We start from the raw sequence: 15,161 nt of genomic DNA on the forward strand, positions 1-15,161 counted from the left end.
AAATTTTTTCTATGTTCTATGACTATACTCAGCATGATTTCCTAATTTACCAAATTCTAGTACTATTGTGATTTTATAACAAATACATATCACCTACTTTAAGTTACTTGTAAGTGCATCAAATAAAAGTCTCAAAGGTCAAAAGCTTTGCTGTAATAGAGCGTATTTATTTGACCTAAATGAATTAACTACCTGGTATTCTACCTACCTTTTAGCCAGTAACTATTTAATCCTTATGATACGTGGCAAAGCTCCTTGAAGCATGTCAACAATTTACTATAGAAGGACTTCAGATGTAAATTTTCTTTAGCATACCTTTTACCTGTGACACATTACTTCTAACCTGTTGCACGGCAAACTATCTCTACAAAATGGCTTATTAATTTATTGCTTATTTTACTCTTCACTTTAGTTTCATTTATTTACTGTTTATTATTATGAAACCTTTCTTTGTTAAAAAAAAGAAATTAGATGTAACATTGTTACAAGAGGTGAGAATAATATTTTTAAAATCATCGTTAGAGATTGTATGCAAGTTGCTCATACCACGGAAATTAACATGAGTTGAAAATCTGTAACTGCTGTAACTGGAATTGTAAAGTAAGCCCAGAGGTGCTCGATGTATTTTATGTTCAGCAGAGAACCTGGAGTTGAATACCTAAGAAACTCATTTTCAGGCACCAGATGGAGTTTTGAAACTGAATATATTTAGCCACTTGGCAAAAGGGAGGAGCATATGCATGTGATCTTTGGATAATATTGGCCAAAAAATAAGGAAACCCAGCGTTTACGATGACTAACTGAGACACGTGCATACAATGACATAATGGGATTTATTTATTGAGATGTAACAGCCATAAAAAAGACAACGCTGTGACTCCCATCATCCACAATGTTTGGTTATGCTCTCAACAGTCAATGCATACATAAAATAACTTTGAACTCACGAACAGTTGAGCTGAATTAACAGCAGGAGACATACCGAAGTTTAGTAATGATGAATGCCATCAGATTCGCTTGTTAAAACAGAGCAGTTTCTTTTTGCAACATAATATATTTTCAAAGTACTTCTGGTAAAATCAAACAGCAAAAATGTGGGGACTTGTGAAAGTGTCTGTAAATAAGGTCCTGACCATGAAAACATAGCTTGCTTAGTTAGTAGGAATTGACTAAAACAAGGTCATAGAAGTTTGGAGTTGATCAACATAGTTATATCAAGGTGATTTTATTACATTTTTTCAAGTCGCAGAAATTGCCAACTGGTGTGCAGTATTTTTTACTACTATAAGAGGGTTCGAACATGGCCACAACGTTTTGCTCAATTTTTTATTGATATAAATATAGTCACGTCGGTCTATATTTCAATGGCGGTTATGAAACCAAATCATAACTTACATTTCTAAAAGCAATGCTGCACCAGACAGATACTGTTAAACTATAGATGTAAACAGATTGTTTTACAATCCCTATAGTTCTATAGGCCTACAACCAGACATTTATTGCATAGCATAAAGAATTAGCTGCTTCATTGGTGCCAAGCGTTTGTTGATAGTCATAAATTGCCTATGCATAAATCTCTCAATAGCCATGTGTTAGCAGGTCGTTGATTCATTTGTTTAGACACATTTTAACAATTCAATAGTTTATTGTGGCTGCTTGTTAAACAAACGAGTACCTCATATGGATAGTTTCTATATGTAAGGGTTGCATACGCTTGGTGCTCACTTGCTCACCAAGAGCCCCGATCGGCCAGAACAGCTATTTGAAAAGTGGATGCTTACGGTTTGCTTTATAATAGTTTTCATGTACTCTGTTCAGCATTTGGGTCTTTCTTAAATCATGAAGGCCTTGAAGTTGGCAGCACTCAGCGCTGCCTTGTATTTGCTGCTCATCACTGCACATGGTAAGAAATTTTTGTTTTTCATTCATATGTTTTATAAGTCTTATAAGTATATCTTTTGTGCAGTTGAGATTTGTTCAAATCACTCTATTCTTTTAAATTCACATCAAAATTCAGCAAAATTAATTTATCAATGTGTTAATCAATGTGTTATTCTATTTAATAATTCTCAGAAGGTGGGTTACCCATTTTCATTATAGTATTAAGAGTATTGCTCAAAATATGATTTTTTATTGTGGCTTTTTAAGAATTATTAATACATATATCATCAATCCAATTGATGCACAGCTTACTGAACATGACTTACTTAAATATGGGTGCATAGGTCATATGACTCGCTATTCGAAAAGCTATAAAACCGATTTTTCTTATCAGTAATATGTAGATGTTTGCTGCATATAAGGCTTAAGCACTTACTTGCTCATATTCTAGGAGGTAAAGGAATTTCTACATTGTTTACAAGTGCATTTCTATTTTTTATGTTTTTTTCATTTCCTTTTATCATGTTCTACTTTTGAAGCAATATCTTTGAACAGCTTGTCTTTGCTTCAACAAAAATCAGGGCAATGTACTTTGTCTAGCCATAAACATGTATGAAGTTTGGTTAGAAGTGAAAAAGGTGTGACAAAAGCTTTTTGCAAATATTGTTCACAAGCTGAATGATAAGCGTTGCCTGAGTAATAAAATGCTTTTGCACAGAAAATTTATTTTCAACATATACATCTGTCATTCTGATTTTTAGCTGACTGGTTTTGGTGCAGCTAAAATAAATTTACAGAAACAATAAAACAATTTCAAAAGTGTTTAAATGTGAAATAAATAAAAAGTAGTGGCTAAATAGTCTGCTTCGCTACAAATATTACAATGAAAAGTGATTTGATATTGATAGAATTAATTCGAACTGAGAAAACAAAACAAAAATCCCGAGTATTTTGAATTAATAGTAACAATAAGTACACACTAATTGTTATTATTAATAACAATTAGTGTGTAGTTATACCTTTTTATACACATAACTTTTATACAAGTGTGTGTACAAAAAAAATTTTCAATCACAGCAGAAGCCTGTTGTATTCCAAGTTTCGATGGATGATAGTGGTACTTCTCGATACCAAACGTACAAAAGTTTGTATTTTGTGCAAAAATTTTAGTATTTATTCTGTCTACTTAGAGAACTCTTGCTGAATTAGTTAGTAAAAAATTTAATGCAATAATTGAGCGCATTTTAGACTTTTTACCTTGGCAGCGCTTGAACCTATCCATTTGTTAAGAGTGATATCAAAGTAGCTATCACAGAACTTAATGATAGTTACAATTTGGTTTCAAAACTTAGATGACAGCAGATCATTATTTTAATTTTTTATATATTTTTTAAAAGAATAACTTTGGTATTTATCAACATCTAACAATACTTTAGACACCTCAAGATTCGAACTGTTACAATTAGTCTCCAAAGCTGTTTAAAATGCCACAATGTTATGGTAGTAAACAGATGAATAGGTAGCTCACTTTAGACATGTGAGTGTAAATAAGTCTGTGTTGATTATGGTTGAGTTTGCTTTTATTAGTTTCAGTTTCAATGTCAATGTGATCATATTGGGAATGACAGTTGAGATTGAGCAAAAAACAAAATATGCTTTTAGTGCAGTCCATTTATCGACACATTTTATGGTTTAGGCTAAACTGCGTGTGATGCTTTATAGCCTTTTCCCTCAATTTTTGTATAGGAACTCAATATAACTTGGTATAATACCTAGAATTCTATAACTTTAATATGATAAGATGACATGAAAGCCCATCTGGTTGGTTCACCATTCAAATTAGCATGTTATCATGTACACGGTTCACATTTCTTAGTTGCAATTTCAAAGCTCACACTAATAGTAACTGAAGCAGGTGCTCTTATAAAAAAACAATACAACGTTCAGTTTGCCTGGTTATTTATAATTTCCTTAACTTCTTTTAAAAATGTGCTTTTATGCCTTTGCATGTATTGATATTCCATTAGTTCTACTATACTCCTAGTGCAAGCTTATGATGTGTGGGTAAACAGTATTTCCCCTACATATGGAGGCAAGAATGGAGGAATGCGATTGACCATCTATGGAAACGGTTGGTGAATTACTAGACCTAAAGATATACACAAAACATCTCATGCAAGATGGCTAATTTTATTTGTTGAAGTTAGCCTGTTTAAGTTACAGCTTACTGTCTTTTAAATTTTTTTTAGCCATACATGAAATCATTGTACCGTGTAGAAGATTCAAAAAGTTAATAGCATATCTGAAGACATGTTTAGCGTATTATTATTAATATGATTTTTTTAAGCAAAAACTTTATCGAGCCTACCAGGTGGAAAAAAGTTTTTTTGAGTGAGCCGCTAGTTTGCGGCTGCTTTTTGTGGCAAAAAGTAGCTGCCGTTTTCATTTCGCAAAACGAATAGTGAAGCGTGCCTCCGCTTTTTAGTTTATGAAAAGTTTGTTGACAGTCACATGCTGTAATCGTTTGTAGTCGCCGATAAAAGACTGACTGAACTTCTGATTTAAAAAAAGCTATAAATAATGACAACAGCTGCTGCTACAATAGAAAGCAAGCTAAGACATCGATTTGCAATGTCTCACACTGGAAACGAGAATAGCACAAAAATTGTTTTAAATTAATTAATGATACACACCTCGTTGAAGTTTTCTAATTAGTGATTTGCTCAAGAATTCGCTAGTTGCCGTGCCACGTGTTATAAAACACTTATTTTAATTGCGTTATAATAAGGTGTTTAAGGGTGTACCCTTCTTGAGGCATGAAACAAAGACAATCACAGATTAGTAAAGATTTTATAACTTTCTTGCTAGCATGTGATAGTTCGTTTACATAAAATGCAATACATGAACTCTCACTTCAGTAATTTAACTTGTGGCTACAGTAGATGTTTTATGCCTTTTGTGACATCAAAAAGTTCATGCACCTTTTAGGGTTATTTTTAGCTTTATTTTCATGATGTAACTTAAATCTGCTACCATGAACTTTTAGGATTTGCTAAGAATCAGTTTAACTATGGAGCGGGGTCAGAGCATCTCGGCAACAGCGTGCTTATGGTATCTGACACAAGGTCGTATGAATGTGAGATACACAAAGAGGGCTGCAATGAAAAACAGATCGTCTGCTACACAAAGTAAAATTTATATGCAAATTGCCTAGCATTGAATACCTTTGGTCATAATTATCAGCAGCCGCATAGGTCAAATGGCTGTTCAGTTTCCAGTGATGGCTATCATTTGTTATTTAGCTATGGAATGTGTATATCAACAGAATTAAAAGAAAGTTTGTCCAAACTTGTCAGAAATTATTATTATCGGTCAAAAATAATAGTCATATAAAAGTTTTGTTTTTCAATCAGTAAATAGCAGTTCCACAATTTATTTAATGTATAGCAATGGGTTAGCAATGGTTGTTAAATTTTAGCAAGTTGTCCATTTTTCTACAACCCTCCCATTCCTAATGGTGTAATTTATTTTTAAAATTTATAGCAAGTATTGACCAACCATAAAAGCAAGTTACACTGTTTTATTGGCCTAAAATGTTTCTATCAATTATTTCAACAAATATTCAAAACCTGTTATCTACTATGTGTTGTGTCATGGTAACTACTCCTGGCCTGGCTCAAACTATATTAGGATAAATTAAGGGATCTTTTGAATATGAAATGATTTTTTTTGGCTCAAAAGTTCTGAGCTCGTCTAACTGACAATTGTTATGACAGTATAATGAAATCATTTGAACTCAGCATTATAAATAATCAATGTATAATTTTTAGAGCAATGGTCATTGATAGCTACAGAGTACAAGTGAAAGTAGATGGAGTTATGACTCCTGATAACTTGCACTGTGCCTCATCTTCTTACTGGTGCACTTTCAGGGTAAGCTTTATTGTTTTTGGTCAATAAATATAAAAAAGTGAAGTGTTAATTTTGACTTACATAAGTGAGTTTTGATTCACAATTTTCATTCACACTTGGCTCTACTTGAGTGTTTTGAAAAACTACCATATAAAGTCATATCGCTCAATCAGACCCACAGTACATGTTTGGATAGTCAGCCATTGTTCAAATGCAATTTTCAACATAGTGCGAGATATGCAGAAGCAATGCGCTAAGTTCCCTCATTATTGATAATTCTTGTAAATGCAGTGCTTGTAAAATGTAGAGGCCTCGCTTGCTATTATAGGAAGTCTAGCGAGCTCAGACTTGACACGGATGTGTCATCTATGACACATCTGTGATGACACGGATGTGTCATCACAGATGTTCTAGAATCTTTATAAACAGTTCACAAAGGCTTGCTAGCAAATTTGCTTACTTTTGGTGGAAACACATCCTTTTCAGTCTCAAAGCTGACTTCAACAAGAGCAGATTTTTGTAAATTTTTGTGTTTCTATAGCAAGTCACATCAAACTAGGCTTCTGTACCGACCTACATCTAGCTATAATGATCACAATCATCAGAAATAAAACAAAAGCCTTGATTATCAATTGCAAACTTTTTGGTATCTCTAATGGTGGTACCCAATGTTCCATAGTCATAATCGAGGTATTAGGTCTTGCTGCCATCTGTGATGATAATAGTGTGTTTTCATAGGATCATGTATTGTCTATTGCCTGCACGCACTAACATATCTCACTTATAATCAAATTTTCAGAGCCAGAAAAAGCCATTTCTTATCTTAACACTAAAAATATATTCCGTTTTTCGTTTTTTTATGTTTCAAGGTAATGTGTAAACATTGTATAAACACTGTTTATGCAACTTGATGCAGCTAATAATGTGCTTTTGAATACAGTCAACAAATGCGTATTCTAGAGCTTACAAAACTACATGTAGGCTTCCGTCTGCACTCACCACATGATGATACCTATAGTTCATTCATTGCCTTCTACATTTTCATAGGTATAACACTGCTAGTGAGAGTGGTTATTTGCGTGCATATACAATGTGTCAGAGATTGTAAGAAGTTGTTGAGTTGAGTGAATGCTTTCACAGCAACAGTCTATGAATGCTTTCATTGAGGACAAGCGTCCTGAAGGCCTATTAAGATGCATTTTTGCATTCCCAATCAGATGGGTGCTTAAGAGGCTGGTTCTAAGCAACCAGGTAAAGTTTTGAAGCAGAATATTGTTGGTGAAATATTTTTGGAATTACCTGGTAGAAAACATGGAGCATACTTTGTGTGAAGGTTAGATAAAAATTGGGAAAATTTAATAATAAAAATTTAACATAACAGATTATTTGTGTTCTAGTACACTGTTCTAGTATATTTTATAGTTTTGTGCTCAAGTTTTGCTTATGCAGGTGTATTTTGTAATACTATTGCATTTTGATCAAACATCTAGACAGCTAGATTTTTCATTTAAAGTTTTAAATGAAAGTTTTTAAGTTTTTACATTTTCACTTTTAAATGCAACAAAAATGTTTCGTAAGAGTTTGATATTTGAGACCTGCTTGTGGAGTTTTTTCAAATATATTTTTAAGGAATCATTTATTCCAATCATGCTAGTAAATCATATGTTGCATTGCATGTGAAATAAGTTAAATAGGTCAAACTTATTTTTTAATTTATTTTCTTTTAATGTATTTGCAAGTAACTCTTTTGGATGTTGCCAAAACAAAATGACATACATGGCAAGTTATTGAATCAAATGGACTAATGAATGCCTATAGCATATTGAAAGTTTAAGAGATTGGCAGGCTCAACCATAGGTTGCACTCTCACTGGTTGCTTTGATCCAATAATTTGCCATGTATACCAATGTGGTATGACAAAGCATAAAAGTTGCAATTGTAAATTGATGAACAAAAAAAACATAAGGCTATATCTATTTAGTTTTGTATGGTTTGATGCGGAGTTACTCAACTATTTTTGAGATAAAAACTGCTACAATCAGGTTGCAAGCATGAAACAAATTGTTTTGGTTGCAAGAAACAGTCTATACAAAAAATAACTTTGCCAAAAATTCTGACAAAATGCGCTGGAATTTGAGTATATGCATACAAAAATATAACTTGAATACAAAAGCCATATAACAATGCTTTGATTTGCCTTATTACCATTTCCTATCAGCTATTTGATTTGTGTCATGCTCTGCAGTAATTAGATAGGATTAAATTGAGGTGCTGCAAATACCCAGACTCTAGATAGTTTTTAGGCAAATTTTATGAACGTCTTGTAAACAATGATCCTGCATTGTTATGCTGCTCAGAAACGCTTAAAGCTTTCTTAGCAAATTCTTAGAAATTTTAGCAAATAAGCAAACACGGTTTTGTGAGTATATATCCTTGATGGCTCACCTTCAAAGTTAATGAACAAAAAAGGCAGCACAAAGAAGTGGCAAGAAAATGACCAAGAAAGCAATGAGAACAGCTTAGAGCAGATAAAAGACAAGCCCAATGTAATGGAAACATCAAACGAATGCAAAGAATGGGGAGTTAAATCAGCAATGAGGATAGAGCTATTAGGTAGTAGAAAACTAAGGCAGGCAAGAATAAATCAAATGAATGACAAAAAATGGAATTTCATAACACTCGAGCAATAGAACAGATGCGAGCAAGGAGATATGCAAAGGTTGAAGAAATAGAATTTCATAACATTCAAGAAAAAGAACGGATGCAAAAAAGGAGAGACGCAATTGATATAGAAAATCGCAACAAAGCACCAAAAAACAACAGATGAGGACCAAACGGAAGGACATAACTGAAAAAAAATGACTGATGAAATTTGAATACAGTCATACCTCTACACTTGGATGCACCAACATGCAGGAACTTGAGATATCAGCAGACTTTCGAGCAAGTTTATTTTTTGAGATACGAATAACCTTTGAGATACCAGCTATTTTTCGATAGCCATTATATGACCAAGTATGCTAGAGACCGCGTTTGAGAACAGCATAACTCAGAATTTTTTCTTGAATTAGGTTGAAAAAACTTTTAAAAGGTTGGCTAAAAGTTATAGAGTATGCAAGGCTAAAAGGGTCAAACCGGAAACTGATAATAAAATTAGGGCAAACAAATTAAATTAGGTTTAGTAAAAGACTAGCCGAATGCCCGACATTGCATGGGTATTAAAAACAGCCCATAAACAATGGCAGGTAATGTAGTTGCCATTAGCTAAGATGAGTAACCTAGTATACGTGTTGCTAAACTTACTAATAAGAGCCGTGAGAGCAAGCTTTAGTGACGTTAGATAACGACTATCAGCCAAATGAATCTTTTGCATTCCATGTAGCTTGATGGGTTAGCTTGTCGCCTTGTAAATGGGATGTTCCAAGAAAAATCCTTTGCCATATAGATTTTTCATTTGCTAGATTTTAATTACTATAACTGGACATAGGGTGCAAAAAAGTCAAAACGTGAAAAACACAAACTTTGAGACTCATATACACATATATATATATATATAGATTAAAATTTAGTTTCACATGTGTGTTTATTAAGCTGAATTCATTTAAATTAAATTCAAAGTTTCCGTTACGTAGGGTTACAAAAGTGTAGTGTACCAAACCCTTGCTGTCAAGTCTCTTTCTGACTGCCATTATTCACAACATTTATCTCAAAGGTAAAACCTCTATACAGTTTTGTAAATAGTAATTTTACACTTCATTGCAAATCATAACAACTAAATAAGTACATATTTGTTGAATTGTCGGCTTAGGTACTGAATTACAATAATTAAAAACACTTTTTTTACCGTAATATCCCGTTTTAAGTGGTTTTTTTCATGGCATGGTAGCGGATTAATTTGGACCTAATTATTTCATATAAGAAATTCTAATTGAGACACGAGTAAATTGACATAATCACTCAGTAACAGAGTGCATTAAGCTCGTTTATTGAGGCATGACCGTGTAGGATAGATTTAAATAACATTCGGAGAAATTATGCAGATTCTGTTCAACCTATTAATTTTGATTGAATTCATATTGGGCCAATGAATATTAATTGTGAACTCTGCCAGGCTCTCTAATTTCAGGAATTGCTTATGAATAGCTGCTTGAACAGGAAAGTTTTAATGGAGCCTCTCCAAGAATATCGGTTAATTCTAAGGGAATTGCTTTATCTCGATTGTTAACTGGGTCTTGATATCACATGTAAAAACATGAGGGAACTTCAACATTAGGGGAAGTAAAAGTGTAGAAAAGCAAGCATGTAGATAAGGTAAACATGGCTGCAAGATAAACATAGATAAGAGAAAGTACATGTAAAACTGAGAAAAATTAAAGGCAGCAGTGAAGTAAAAATCGCAGTGAAGTAAACATGATGGAAAATTAAGAATGGGGGAAAAGTCATCATGGGTGTCTTGCAGCATCATTAATGGTCAACCGAAAACTAACATGAGCTATTGACTGCCTGTGTTGAAGAAGAAGGACAAAAGCAACAAAGCATCAATGTACAGCAGGTGGAAGTTAGAAGAAATGACACGACTGAAGAAGAGTGAATAGATCATTAGACCTTATCACTCTCTATTCAAACATGCATAAGTTAGATACAAAATAGTTTGTGTTGAAATTATTATGTAGTAGAATTTGCAAGTGTAAATACATGAGGAAGTATAAACATGAAGGAAAATTAACATGGGAAAAGAAAGCATGGTGGAAAGATAAGCCTAAAGAAAAGTTAAACCGGGTAACTATATGGAAAAGCAAACATGGCGGTGACGTAAACATGGTGGAAAATTAAAAACGGGAGAAAAGTCAACACGGTTTTTTTCTGTTTTGTTAGTGATCAACCAAAGACTAAAGTGCGCTGTCAACTGCCTATGTTGAAAAGTTATAACTACACAAAGAATACACAGCCGTAAAATTTTCACTGGCTCATCTAGTAGTTAAAATAATACTTTTTAATCAATTTTAATAACATTACTAGCTGTCATTTATTTAAGTCTGCAGAACTTCATAAGGCAAATGAGTTTGCTTACTCTGTAAGATTACTTGTATGGATTGATCCTATTTTTAGCATTTTTATTGATTTTCGAATGACTTGATTTATTTAAACTAGTTGAGATATATTATATTACAAGTTAACTTTAGAAAACAGCCATGTAGTAAAACTTTTTCATGACATTTGAGCAAACAACTAATCTTTTCTTGGCTATATTCACCTATTGAGAAATTTGAAACCTGTCCATTATGACCAGAATACAGAAAGTATGATTGGGAGACGAAAATAGAACAATGTTAAGTTGTGTTTATATCTTATGGAAATTTTGCAGCCATCCGATTGGTACACTCCACACCTCACTTCCATTATCCCAAGACCTGCTACTGTAGCTACTGGCACTGTAAACCAGAGAACTACTCAACCAGGCGCCATTGTTACCATATCTGGCAAAATCATTACAGACTTGTTCAGCAGCAATGTAGCGGCGAGCAGCAACGGACGATCAGAGCAAATGCTGAGGTATAGGAAGGATGTGATTGGTTGATAAGAAGCACACAGTTACACAGTCACATAGTGAAGTAGTCAGTTTAGCATGAGACAAGTGGAAAATGGTTACCCCCTAGGACACTTATGTATTCGCGGCATCTAACTTTCGCGTTTTCGCGGTGTCATCCTCTCGCAAAAATTTAATGAGCGAAACTAAACTATCATAACGAACGAGCGAAAACGCGAAGTTAAATAGCTTTGTTCATTGATATCCACTATAAAATCGTCATATTAGAAATGCAGGCAATTTTCGTCTGTGGTTGAGATCAATGGGAAATTTCTGGTAAACTCATTATAGCTAATACACCGACTGAGCAGCATGGCAAAGCAAATTAAGATTATATCAGTTTAGTCACCGAATTTGTAACTGATGAGGATGAAAGTCTAGTAAATGAAGTCATAAAATTGCAGAATAATTATTGTAGTGATGAATTTTATTACCAACCAAAAACAATATCAACCCTCATCAGGTCTAACCACATTATCTCTTCCACTGCCAACCATGTACAAATTAGCTACCGGCCTAGTGCCAGCCATTTTACCGAAATTGCCGATATTGCTTCATGATATGTATACACTATTTTTTCAAGTTCTACTTTAATTATCTGTATAATCACGAAAATCTAAATTGGCTATTATGTCATCAACAACTAATTACCTGTTTTATGACTCGCGCGGGGTAGTTAATGAACTCACAGAAAAATGTTCGTTTTTAGATTAGCAATTCTCAAACAAAAGTTTAAAATTGCTTCGTTGTTTTAGGCTGATTTTATAGAGAACTCTTCGGACAACACAGTCAATTTCATAAAACACTTAAAGACCGTGGGTTATGTGGTCAACAAATAATAAAATCAGGTTACCAGACAATTGCTGAGAAAGTCCACAAATGCGTTTATGGCAGTGGCCCTAGAAAACGCATAAATGCGTTTATGGCAGCGTAAGGGTTATACAGTTTTGGTTGTGAAGTTGGTTGCTACCTATCTATTTTCTTTTTCTTGGGATTCGAGTGTGAAAGTCACAGCGGGAGGAACCTAGACGTCATTGATAGTCTAAAAACAAATGGCAGCAAGTGATCAAATTGAATTGCCTATCTCACCCACACATTTCAACCTGTGGTTTACAAAAACGAACTAGTCCCAAATTGAATTTTTTTCTTATTAGCAAACTGGACCTGAGGAATGTAATCTGTTTTTTCCACTGCATTTATTTTCACATCACTATATTTTCGCACTCATCAGAGCCACGAAATTAAGTTGCAGCGAAATTTTATTCTGTGTGCTACTCACGAAACTAAATACTAGCGAAATATAAGTCTCCTAGGGTAGATGGGGACTGGGTACAATTTGATTGGTTGGCACTAACTTAGGCTCTCTATGATTGGCTACTCACATATAAATATAAAACAATTTTGGTTACTATAGGTCATGAAGCCACACTTCACAACACTTTTTTACAGGTTACATTTATAACACAGGTTATTATTAAATACTTTCGTTTGTTAATTATAAATAGCAATGCTTACTGCTAGATAGGCTGTGCCTGTGACATACAAGTACATCTATCTTGTCCTACTTTCTAATTGCATTTACCATATATTTTAAAATTTTCAGCCCTTTTCAGGGTCTATGTTGGTGGACAAAAATGTGAATTATTTGAAGACTTTGACCTTTCTCTACCTTATGGCGCTGGTTTCAACTATGAAACATCTCTTAATGGCTGGATAAATTGTAAGATGGAAGGCAGCTATGTGAGCAATCTCAACGCATCATTTCTAGTAGATGTACCTTATGGCAGAAGTTTACCACAACTCCAAGTGCTGAAATTATTTGCTGACAACTCCATTGCCATGCTGCAGACCTATGCAAGTGAGTCTATATTACAAAGTTAGCTTCTAATGCATCTAAACACCAGCTTGTAGTATATTAATATACATGTGCTTTATAGAATGAAGAGCTAGTATAAACCCCTTAAGATCACTAGATGCCAAGTAAATAGCTCAATGCTATTGGCAGCTTTATGCATTTGTAAATACCTCTCAAGACAATAAAAATGATAATTTTGACTCTATTTCTGATTCAAGAAGCATGATAAATCTATAGTAGTTTTTAGCGATATTTAAAGGTTCCTACTCTGTATTCTCCAGCATTACGCAGTAATTATAGGTTTATTGCTTAAAAAATCTTCTACTCGACATTTTGGGTTTTTATCACGCCATTGCTTTATGACTTATCCTAAAATGTCACTACTGTATTCACAATCTAATTTGCTTGTTTTCTTATTTTTATAGATTTAATCTTCTTTGCAGTTCATAGCTGCCACACAGCATTGCTTGTTGACCTCGAGTATTTTTTCCTTCTCTTCTAACTGGGAACAGTTTTTTATCACATTATTTTGGGGTTCATTTTATCTATTACCAATAGAAGTCGAAAAGTAAACAACAAATGCTTCAAAATTTTAGACAAATTTTACGTTTTGTTCTTATTTTGTTGAATAATCTAACTTGTTTACTACAAGCTATCATATTCCGTGATCTTATGAACTTCTATCTCATAGGCTGCTGACAATCAACATGCCCATAGTTCTTATGTAACAGTCAACTGACAATTGAGAAGTTACTATAGTCTTCGATCAGTCTACAGGCGCCAATTTTGCTAATTTTGCAAATATTTTACTCGCTGGCGTAAAATATCTCACATGTTTATTGTTTCTTTAGATCATCAAACACATTGACAAACCTACAAGTTTTGATTAATATGTCATATTAGGCTATATAATCATGTGTAGGCATCATGTGCAGCTGACTGAATGGCCCAAAGGGAGCGTGGCTTATTGCTCTCATGGTAATCATGCTTCCTCTATTACTCGTACGTGAAGACTTCTTGTGAGCTTGTTAACTGAAATAATTCTTTCACTCCTTTTGAAAGTAGTTCTATTTTAATGCCTTTTTGTAGGCGCAAAAGGGCTGTGGTCATGTTATGTGTGTCAGTACGTCTAGCCATAGATCTATACCATTTCTATAGACTTATACCATTGGTAGCAAATTTGCATTTTAAATAGCATTATAAGCATCAACTGTTCACTATGAATAGAATTTATGAACTTCCAAATCATAAAAATCTTTTCTTAGAAGCAGAGAATAGTTTGCATATTCCTAGTTTTTTATTATACCAACTTATTTTCTTAAAGTATTATTACTTGCTTAGGAATAGATAGTGTGAGCCCTGCTTCAGGCTCAACTATGGGTGGAACTTTGCTCACAATTGATGGCAATAACTTTGATAACACAACCCAACCAGTTGAAGTAAAGATTGCAGGTAAGATTTAAATATTAGTCTAGCAAAGAAGGATGTGTGTGCTGAGGCCACCATGTTGTGTGTTTTATGTTAAATTTTCCCCTTTGTACTAAAATGCTTTATATATTATACTTTTAGCATGAATCATCAAAACATTAAGGTGTAATAATAGCTGCAATTTAACGTGTTCATTCACATTTATGGTGCCCTGTCCTGTGGTAAAATTGTGTGTTGCCATGCAAACAAAACACGGATCGCTGAGGTTTATTCTTGACACATCTTGTTACCTTAAACTTTTAAACTGTTAAAGCTCTGATCGAAACCTTTGAATTACATTTAATTAAATTAAATGTAATCAAATTAAATTATTTAATTAAATATGTATAGGTAAAATAAGAGTAAGGTAAGTTGATCTTGTGTAAGTTCTTGACCAGCAGCTGTGTATTGAAACTATAGCCTGCTTACCTCAATATTGTGCAAGAACAATTGACGGTC

The 15,161-nt window shown here is 33.7% G+C and overlaps 1 protein-coding gene across 1 annotated transcript in view; it reads left to right on the forward strand.

Annotated features, from left to right (window-relative positions):
- Positions 1-1,839: 1,839 nt before the first annotated feature.
- The window catches only part of LOC137405090 (fibrocystin-L-like), a 139,582-nt gene continuing 126,260 nt past the window's right edge, over positions 1,840-15,161 (forward strand). Inside the window, exons 1-10 of the mRNA XM_068091316.1 lie at positions 1,840-1,903; positions 2,333-2,335; positions 3,926-4,012; positions 4,928-5,069; positions 5,712-5,814; positions 6,934-7,044; positions 8,247-8,426; positions 11,159-11,346; positions 12,994-13,238; positions 14,577-14,687. Coding sequence (XP_067947417.1) covers positions 1,840-1,903; positions 2,333-2,335; positions 3,926-4,012; positions 4,928-5,069; positions 5,712-5,814; positions 6,934-7,044; positions 8,247-8,426; positions 11,159-11,346; positions 12,994-13,238; positions 14,577-14,687 — 1,234 coding nt within the window. The remainder of the gene's footprint in view (positions 1,904-2,332; positions 2,336-3,925; positions 4,013-4,927; positions 5,070-5,711; positions 5,815-6,933; positions 7,045-8,246; positions 8,427-11,158; positions 11,347-12,993; positions 13,239-14,576; positions 14,688-15,161) is intronic.

This window comes from Watersipora subatra, chromosome 9, assembly GCF_963576615.1.
Source record: "Watersipora subatra chromosome 9, tzWatSuba1.1, whole genome shotgun sequence".
Classification (NCBI taxonomy): domain Eukaryota; kingdom Metazoa; phylum Bryozoa; class Gymnolaemata; order Cheilostomatida; family Watersiporidae; genus Watersipora; species Watersipora subatra.